General features: G+C 36.4%; 1 protein-coding gene across 2 annotated transcripts; it reads left to right on the top strand.

The window, feature by feature from the left end:
* The first annotated feature begins 1,396 nt into the window (after positions 1-1,396).
* LOC133880556 (SAC3 family protein C) lies at positions 1,397-8,019 on the top strand. Of its 2 annotated transcripts, XM_062319510.1 has the most exons (8): positions 1,398-1,694; positions 2,087-2,187; positions 3,784-4,005; positions 5,514-5,735; positions 5,841-5,926; positions 6,109-6,205; positions 7,205-7,297; positions 7,389-8,019. In XM_062319510.1, exons 1-8 carry the CDS (start codon positions 1,460-1,462, stop codon positions 7,545-7,547), a joined length of 1,215 nt encoding a protein of 404 aa, XP_062175494.1. In that variant the 5' UTR covers positions 1,398-1,459; the 3' UTR covers positions 7,548-8,019. The 2 variants fall into 2 exon arrangements, with proteins under 2 accessions (XP_062175495.1, XP_062175494.1); XM_062319511.1 differs by lacking the exon at positions 5,514-5,735 and having other exon boundaries at positions 1,397-1,694.
* The last annotated feature ends 1,437 nt before the right edge of the window (positions 8,020-9,456 follow it).

Genomic DNA, 9,456 nt, shown 5'->3' with positions numbered 1-9,456 from the left:
ACAAAAATAAAAGGGTTAAATATATTTTAGTCTCTAAAACTATCATTATTTCTCTAGATGGTCTCCCAAACTACCACTTTCTGATTTTTAGGCCCCATCCGTCTATTTATGTCGTCAATTCTAATAGAAACTGGCCAAAAACCCGAAAATACCCTTTCTTTAACCGTGAAAATTTCAAAATGTAGGAGGGGTATTTTCAGATTTATGTTTAGAATTGACAGCATAAATGGATGGATGGGACAAAAAAATCAGAAAGTGGTAGTTTGGGAGGCCAAAATCTAAGCATTGGTAGTTTGGGGGGCCATCCGAAAAAATGGTAATAATTTGAGGAGCTAAAATATATTTATCCCAAAATAAAAAAATATCAGCGACAAAGATATTTTAGAAAAAAATAAATAATACGTGCACTTTCAAGTACTTATTTTTAAATATTTACTTTTTAATGTGAAAGTAAAAAATTAAAAATTACCATTAATGTGAATATTCAGATTAATCCGTATAAATTCCAATGATAATTTTTACTCATATCCTCCATAAATAAACACTTCAAAAAGCAAAAAGCAAAAAGCCCCCTCACACCCGAATAAAGAAAAAGGTAGGAAAATACGATTTCTTTCGATTTCCACTTAAAGTGAAGTCGGTAGCGCGCGTGCTGCTTACTTCCTAGACTCTTCCTACTAAATAAAACATTTTTCTGTAAAATACCTCAATAAATAAATATAAAATATAAATAGTATACTGTATGGTGGTGAATCTGATGAAAAACTTATTTATTTATTTATTTTGAGTACAAATCAGAAACTGAAACAAAAACTAAATCAAGCAACAACAAAAAAAAGCAGAAGATTCCTTTCTTATTCAGGGTGGAAAGGAAATCTGGAAACATGAAGGGAGGTGAATGCAGCTGAAAATGAATCTAGTTGCTGCTAGTTTGCCATATGATGGGTATAGAAATTTGCACTTCGATTGATATTACTAGCAGACCAACTAGTTGTGGAAGGAATTGTGGATGAAGAGTCCGAAATAACTGAAGATATTATCCAATCCTGAGTCATAAAAGGATCGTTAATAGTAAGAGTCGTCATAAGAGAATCGCCTTCAAAGATGACTGAAATGAGCTTGAGAGATAAAGACAGTTGAGCTGCCAGAAGCGCCGCAGAGGCTTCACCAAATATAGCAGAACAAAGGGGGCTTACTTGAGCTAAACATTTAACAACCGAACCTTCAAAATCACGACAAACAGTTGCTTTAGGGTAATGTAATGTAAATATGTTGACTTTTTTCTAAAAAAGAAAATAATTTTTTTATTTATTTATTTTTACATGAAGAATCCAATAATTGATTTAACTCTCAAAATTGTGGAAAATTGGAGGATAAAAATATAGAACATAGTACTACTTAGGAATAACGAAAAGAAGCAACCAAGAGCATGGCGAAAAGGTCTTGGGAGCTGTAAGCAATGGAGAGGAGCCGGCGACAACGTCCAAACCCTTCTTCTTCTTCTTCTTCTTCGACGCGTCCCCAGACATACAGAAGATTCCCTTCAAATCCCACCCAGAATGCCAAATCTCCAAACACAAACCGTCATGCCCCTGGCTTTGTTAAACCCAGAAGAGCTGGTCAGGAAGACCAAGAAGTGGACGACCCTTTCAATCTTCCCCCCTTAGTTGGCACTTGCCCCTTCATGTGCCCAGGTACTATTTGCAGTCTTCAACAAGATTTTTTTATTTTTGAAATATTGGTCCTGCTGCCTCTACATTACACTAAAAGTATTGGTATTCTAAGGTAATTTTATGGCGGAGTTCTTAAATTCCTAATCGAATGGTTAAGATTTTGTCACTTCAGTTTACGATTTAGGGATATATGATGAATTGAGATACTATTTGATAAAGGGTGAGATGGAAAAAATCTGATGGGGGTTTTAAGAACTTTGCTTTGAAGTTGTACAGGAAAATATGGAAGATTCTAATCTATGATTCATAGTCATTTTGCTACTCTAGGTGACAATGATTATGGTGGAATTTATGCATTGTGTTATATATGCTGATGGCTAGTACTCCTATGTTGTTCATCTTTGTTGTGCCAGTGGGTGAAAGGGCCCAACGTGAGCGTCTACGAGATTTAGCCGTGTTTGAGAGGCTGGATGGAAATCCTAGAAAAACATCTCCTGTTCTTGCTGTTAAAAAGGTAATATATATGTATTTGACTTTAAAAATGTTGATAATTTCCTCCTGAAATATGTATTTACATGCTTTAATGCATTCCTTTTGAACAAATTTGGTTGTCTCGGATTAATAAATTACCAGTTGTCCCAACACGTAAACTAGAAGGAAACAGTGAACTTAATCACATAATCAATATTCTAACATTTATTTCACATCTGGGTCTAGACTCTAGATCCAACACATAGAATTTTAACTTTAAATTTTTGGCCCAACACGTGAAATTTTAACTTTGAATAGGAGGTAGAGTGAAGAGTGAGGGTTCGAATTCAAAACCACCTGCTTTGGTACTATGATAAATTATTAGTTGCAATAGAAAATGATGAATTTAATCACTTAATCAAAATTCTAACATAGACACATTCAAATTAAAGTTTATTAAGCACTGTTTTGCCTCCCCACTTTCAAAAAGTATGATTCAATATGTTATTTGAGGCTCTATCATGTTTCTTTCTACTAAGACAGGAGTTGATGGGTAGCCTCAATATGCTGTTCAAGTTATGCTTTTTCCATTGCTCCAGTTAATTTAATTGTTGTTTTAATTGATCCTATGAAAGATGAAATCATGCAATTGAAATTGGGGTGTGCTAAAGTGAAAGATGAAATCATGCAATTGAAATTGGGGTTTGCTAAAGTGGAGTTACTGGACCAAGATTTCCTTGTTTCTGTTTATGTCTTTGCTTAGTAGTAAGTGGCCTGGAAATCAGCCCCATCTCATCTGTCTTCGTTTTTTTTCATTATCACATAGCTGAAGCCTTTTTTTCAAAGCAATCCTTACTGAAGAGTCTTCAGTTTTTCATTTTTAATGTCCAATGTTTCTGTTGATCTTGTATGAGGAGCTGGTTTTTTTGTGTCTCTTTCATAGTTGATACTTGGTTATCTAATATATTATTTCTTTATTGGTTGCAACAGCTTTGTCACATTTTAGTATTATGTGTTAGCATTTATTGAATCAGAATGAACCTAGAGTGCACTATTAATTATGATGCTAGGGGTTTTAGTTCTAGCCGGGGCAAGGCAAGAGGGCCTCTGATGTAATGTTTTAGTCTCTGGGCTTTGTGGGCTGGTTTTGTAGGGGTCTTTGGGTTTCCTTATGTTTTTGGGTTTTTCGGGTGTTTTTCCTCTCTCCTCTTGCTCTCATGTTTTGGTTTCCTCTTTGTATACTTCCTGTATGCTTAGGGGTGCCTTTTACGCTTTTTATAAAATTTTCTACTTATCAAAATTTTTTTTATTGAATCAGAATAATGGTCTCCATGATGCATTATTTTGTAATTTGACGCTAGGCATAATGACCCTGACCCTTTTTTTGTTCAATTTCGTCTATGTACTTGAATATCTCATATGGTATAATATCACAAACATATCTATTTCACCGAGTCTCTCTCCGAAGCCTCCTCCTCAGATAAAGATATCTCCGATGCATGATAATATAGAGGTTAATTTTTGTGGAATTATCTTTTTGGTCACAATGCCATTTGAGGTTTATAATTGCCATTTTGTGTGTGTGGGCGCATGTGTAGTTAATTGAAGAAAACTATTCACTCTCCTTTCCTCTCACTAGTTTTGCAGAACTATATCCATAAGAGATGTGCAACCATCAGATTTGCGGCCTCTTCCGGTATTGGAAGACGCGTTAGACTTCCTTTTAAGCTTGTTGGACTCTACAGAACATCCTTTTCAAGTGGTTCATGACTTCATCTTCGATAGGACAAGGTCAATAAGGCAAGATCTGAGCATGCAGAATATTGTTAATGAAAAAGCAATCTACATGTATGAGAAAATGGTATGTTTATCTTGGAGAAAACTTTTCAATTGTCTCTGTCTTCTTCATCCTTGTCATAAGCTGTTCAACATTAGCATATTCCTTCTCTAAACATGATATCTCATTGACGTAAAAAATTAGTGTTTTTCTTTTCTAAACCTTTGCAATCTATGTTATTGTGGAAGAAATTTATTTATCTCATAATAGACATTTGAAAAAGCCATTTACTTTGAGATATGCCATTTTATAATTTTATGAAATGCCATTGTAGCCAATCAGCTCTAGCTTAAATAACGCTTCCTTCCGTGTAAGATCAAGGTGGAGGTAAGGTTGAGAGTTGAAAACTCACTAGTTCCTTAATGCTATCGCTTGACATAGAACATACTTCCACAAACCAAACCGGTACTCAGTAGCATTTGGGACCTATTTGTTGGTCCCAAATGTATGACGTTACATTAGACATGTTTCTCAACTAGGATGTCTTGAACCATCTTTCTATGGTTTTTTTTATTTAGACATCTTTTTGGGAATCTGCAGGACATTATAATGAAGAAATGCTTTTACTTATCAAAAGAGAATGAATAGCATGCTTATTCCATGGTTTCCATCTAGAGATTGGTATATAATGGAAGGTCGTTGGATCATACTGAGGCCAGGGCATATTTTTCCTTCTCGGTCACGACCATTCAAGCCATGAAACCACCCCCAACCTTACAACCCCACCCATATACGAGCGCTCTGAATTGGTTAGTGCAAGAGACATTAACAAATGCATGGTGGCAGTACTTTTGGTGAACCTATGTGGCAAAGTAGAAATAATATTTAGATCTATGATGGGGTAGAGGAAAATCAGGAGCACTAAGCCATTGTCGTCTTTTTCGAGGGAAACAGGGGATTGTGATGGAATAGAGGATAGGGAGAGGACCTGGGGGTTAGCTGACTTAAAGTATGAAAGTCATGCTGTTGAAGGTATGGATTTGAACAAAAAATGTTATAGAATAAGTCAGTTTCATTTACCCATGCTGATTTAGCTCAACTAGTAAAGAATACGAATTCTGATTTTCACTTACTATAGTTTTCTACTGTTGCACCAGTGACAAATTGCAGTAACCTCTCTCTCTCTCTCTCTCTCTCTCTCTCTCTCTCTCCCTCCCCTTTTGAGGTCAATTTCTGTATCTTCCTTGCATCCTCAGATGTGATCATAGTGTTTTTATTTATTTATTTATTTATTTTTAAATTATAAAGCTTTGCAAGTACCTAGATTAATTTAACTTTCTTGCCCAGTTGCCCTAGGCAGATGACCAGAAAAAGGAGTCTTTATTTTTTAACTTCTGGCATGCGCATATTGACATATTAGCACACTTGATACCCTTCACTGTCATTGAAACTTCAAAACATGGAATGCATCTTTTCTACATGGCTTTGCAGGAAAACTGTGTATCAAAATCATAAATTTTTGTTGGGAGCTTGAAACCATGGAAACATTCTAAAGCTTTGTACATTAATTCATGATATGTGTTATCACACAGGTTAAATTTCATGTCATTTCTCTTCATAAGCTTCGAAGCTGTAGTAGCGACCCAAATATTTCTTCCGTGCACTACCTTAACGTGGAGCAGCTTACGAAGGCTCTAACATCTTTATTTAATCTGTACGATGCAAATCGAAGTTCCAATTCTATTTATGAGAATGAAGCTGAGTTCCATTCATTTTATGTGCTTCTTCATCTTGATTCTAACAGCCAACCAACGGTTGATCTCTGCTTCATTGGTGTGGTTAATTCATTTTGTTCATTCTTAATTGCTGCCTTGTGCTGCGTCCTTAATACGTGAAATATAGCTGTTTCTGATCCACAGGGAGAATCACTTTCTTTGTGGTTTCGTCATGTGCCCATTCCAATAATCAAGTCAAAGGAAATGTGTTTTGCCCGGAGAATCTTGCGGTATTTTCCATAATTTTTCAATGGTTTCATTTGCTTCTTGAGTGTCGCTAACTTGCTTCATTAAAATTAACATGTTTAGGAGGCTTTTTTTGTTTTTTTGATTTGTCTTATGATCTTCTATATCATATTCATTTATAATATGAGTTACTGTAAGCTAAAAGCTTGTCTCTGTTTTGTAACAGCTTTTTCCGAATTGGAAATTATAAGCGTTTCCTTCTAACTGCTGCAGCTGAGGCATCCTATCAACAGTATTGTATCATTGAACCTTATATCAGTGAGGTAATTGTATATATCAATTTTGTCCTGACCTTTCTTTCTGGCATTTTAGTAACTTGGATCTTTGTTAACTACAATGATCAGTTTCAACAGCACTGCACTATTTATACACTCTTTGACTTAGTACCACATCAATGTAGTCCTTTTCTATAAAGTAGACGTTAGGCTACCCACAACTTTCTAACCCACTGAATACAAGACTCACGTCTTGCTAGATACTCTTCCATTACAAGGACAGCTAAGACACTACAAGGACATGTTGATTTAAATTACGTGTACATGATTAGTTTTGAAACAAAAATAAAGCTTCTTAGTCAGCACGTGACTTCTGACTCAAGACTTGACACCACTACCTAAGGACGTGGCGCATAGCATACTTACTGATACACGTTATCACAAAATAAGCGAAGTTGAATTAAGACGAGGACACAACTTGGGGTTTGGTTCGGGGTTTGAAAACCAACCCCGAACTGAAAAAAGTTGGTAGTCTCAAAATCGCTCTTACCCCCAAACCAAACCGGCTGGAATACCGGCCACACATGGTCAAGTTCGGTCAGGTCGGTCTTGCGGGAATTTTGAACACCACTAGAATATCTTAATAATGATATTTTTATTTTTTTTGTTCTCTTTTTTAGTTTGAGGTAGTATAGAAAAAAGTAGTAGGAAATGCTTTTTACTTTTTGGAAGTGGAGGCCTTGTCTTTGGACATTCCAGACAGGAAAGCAAGACACTTATTTTGGAAAGATGCCAGTTGTTTTTCTTTTTCTTGTTTTTTTTTAGGGTGGTGAGGTCTTCCACTCTCTGTTTTCTGGCTCTTTTTCAATTTTAGTGCTCTTAAGAGTTCTTAATTAGTTCACTGGTTTCATAAATTTATTTTGTTGATGTGGGGTTAGAAGTTGCTTTCAACTCTCTTTGTGGTGTACTTCCAGAATTATATCTTTGCATACTTCAATAAAAATGTTGAGAATATTTATTTCTTGCTTCTGTCACTGACCATAAAAGGTACGAGCACTGGCTTTGTCATGTATAAATAATGGTGGGTACAAGCTTCATCCGTATCCACTGGCACACCTATGCAAACTCTTGATGATGAAGGTACAATTTTTATTAAATAGATTTTGCTGATTTTCATTGTTTGAATGTGTAAAATGTTGAGAGTTTTAAAAGCTCCATTTGATTCTTTTAGGAATCAGATTTGGTATCATTTTGCAATGCTTGTGGTCTTGAAACGTGCACTGACGAAGTAGGAAATAAGTTGTTACCCACCAAGCAAACAACTTTTTGTTGTCCCAAGGGAGGGTTTCAGAGCTGCAGCTTTTCCGGTTTGCAACCATTGGAGAGATAACTTGAAGAGCTTTCTTTTTTCTTGGTTGGGTTGAGCTTTCAGAGAACCATCCTTCACTTCATCCCTTTGGCTAGCCATCAAGATACTACTTCGACGTCTATGTTGTGTTTGATCTTTGATGGCATAATTTAGCGATACGAAATTCTATGAACCATTGGATAGCTTAAGTATGCTTTGGTATATCTTCTTGTGGTCTATAGATTTATGAGTAATCCTATAAGGAAGACCTACGTCTCTCTTGTATCCTAAAATTAATGTGATTTTTAAAATGATCATTGTATTAAAATTCAATACTGGTCTATCACAAATTTAATGGTGATGTAACAGATTTATTATTTGTTTAGAAATTTAGGGTTTATATTTCAGAATTGTAAAATGAAATTGGAATGGGATTGAATTGATGATGAATTGAGGAGGGTAATGGAAGAAAAGATAGATGATGAATCTGGAAATGGAATTAAAACTGAATCAATGGAAAATTACAGATATGGCAACTTCGAGGGTGCCTACCTTCCTGAGCATTTTGAGGAGCTCTCCTGATATCAATTTTCATGCCTAAAACATCTAACTAGTCTTGTTTATATAGATCCACCTAAAAGCTACTAAACTAATAGGTCACTAACTAATAAGGCCCATTAAACTACTAAGGCGGCCCATTAACTAGTATATCTGTTACGGGTGATTTTAAAAGTCATTTCAATTTTGGGAGAACAAAAAGGAGACATGGGAATCTTCCTTCTAGCATTACTCTAGATTTATGGATACGTGTTTGTGTATGCAATTTGAGAGTATCATTTGGCATGGGCAAAAATAAGACTACGATAGAATAGGATGGAAGTAGAGTCGAGCAAGACAGAACAGATAATTTTGAACACTGTAGAAGGGGTGAATGAGCCTCACCTGACGACATATTTGCATGCACTCATGGCTGGACTGCTGGATGGTTTCTGTATATTTGCATATCTTTAAACATGAATTATTGAATGTTGTAATTTGATTATTGCTTCTGTTAAAAGTTTCCATCAACTTCACAAGAAGAATTTCATTTTTAGTCTAAGCATAGTTGAGGCTAGAAGATACCTATTGTAAATTGTTCTGGTTGAAGACTTCTTATTTTGACCCATCAATGCAATTTGACTTCTCAAGTTGTCAATTGTGTTTCGGCTCTACCCCGTCGTCGGCGCAACTGCGAGTGGCGGCCACACGCCGTTCTAGCGCGTGGTTGAGGGAGCTTATGAAGCTTGGAAGTTAGATCTACGGTGTTTGAGACATTTTCACCGCGCACACCTCTCCGGCAGATTCCGCGTCGTTACAACGTGTAGCTATGGAGTTAAATCTACAGTGTTTGGGACCTTTTCACTGCGCACACCTCTCTGGCAGATTCTGCATCGCTACAACACGTGGTTGCCATGTACCGTCCTAGTGCACGTGACCATTGTGTGCCACTACCGCTGCAGTTTTTGTGTGTGTGTAGCTCTGGCATTTCCTTTGTATTTTTGGTTTGTTTTGTATTTCGGCTTCCGTCAGCTTAGGTACTGGGTGTCTCACGTGGGTTTTGGGTTTGCGGGTGTTTTTTTGGGAGGGTTGTTCGTGGTTTCTAGTGGGTTTTGGGGGGTTTGTTTGGTTGGGGTGCTTTCAAGGCAGGTTTGGGTGTTTTCGGAAAGAGTTTTGACGGGGGCTGCAATTGTTTTTTGGGATTTGGGTTTCGCGTGAGTTTTTGGTACTGTGGGTGCTTTCTGACTAGGAGGGTTTGACGGGTTGTTTTGCTCTTTTCTGGGTTCTGGGTTTATAAGAGCTTTATTGTATACTATTTGATTGTCTGTGTACATAAAGGCGTCTTACTTTTTTTCAATATAGTTGCATCATTAATTTTTTTTAAAAAAAAAATTGTTTCAAAGCTTCCAGTATT

Source organism: Alnus glutinosa, chromosome 10 (assembly GCF_958979055.1).
Source record: "Alnus glutinosa chromosome 10, dhAlnGlut1.1, whole genome shotgun sequence".
Lineage (NCBI taxonomy): Eukaryota > Viridiplantae > Streptophyta > Magnoliopsida > Fagales > Betulaceae > Alnus > Alnus glutinosa.
Note: the sequence above shows the minus strand (reverse complement) of the source record. Positions and strands in the feature narration are given on the sequence as shown.

Excerpts from the sequence above, each read along its gene's own strand:
- LOC133880556 (XM_062319510.1), top strand. The coding sequence starts at position 1,460 with ATGGAGAGGAGCCGGCGACAACGTCCAAACCCTTCTTCTTCTTCTTCT. Across the intron at positions 2,188-3,783 it reads CTGTTCTTGCTGTTAAAAAG|TTTTGCAGAACTATATCCAT; the intron begins GTAATATATATG and ends TCCTCTCACTAG. Across the intron at positions 5,736-5,840 it reads ATTCTAACAGCCAACCAACG|GGAGAATCACTTTCTTTGTG; the intron begins GTTGATCTCTGC and ends TCTGATCCACAG.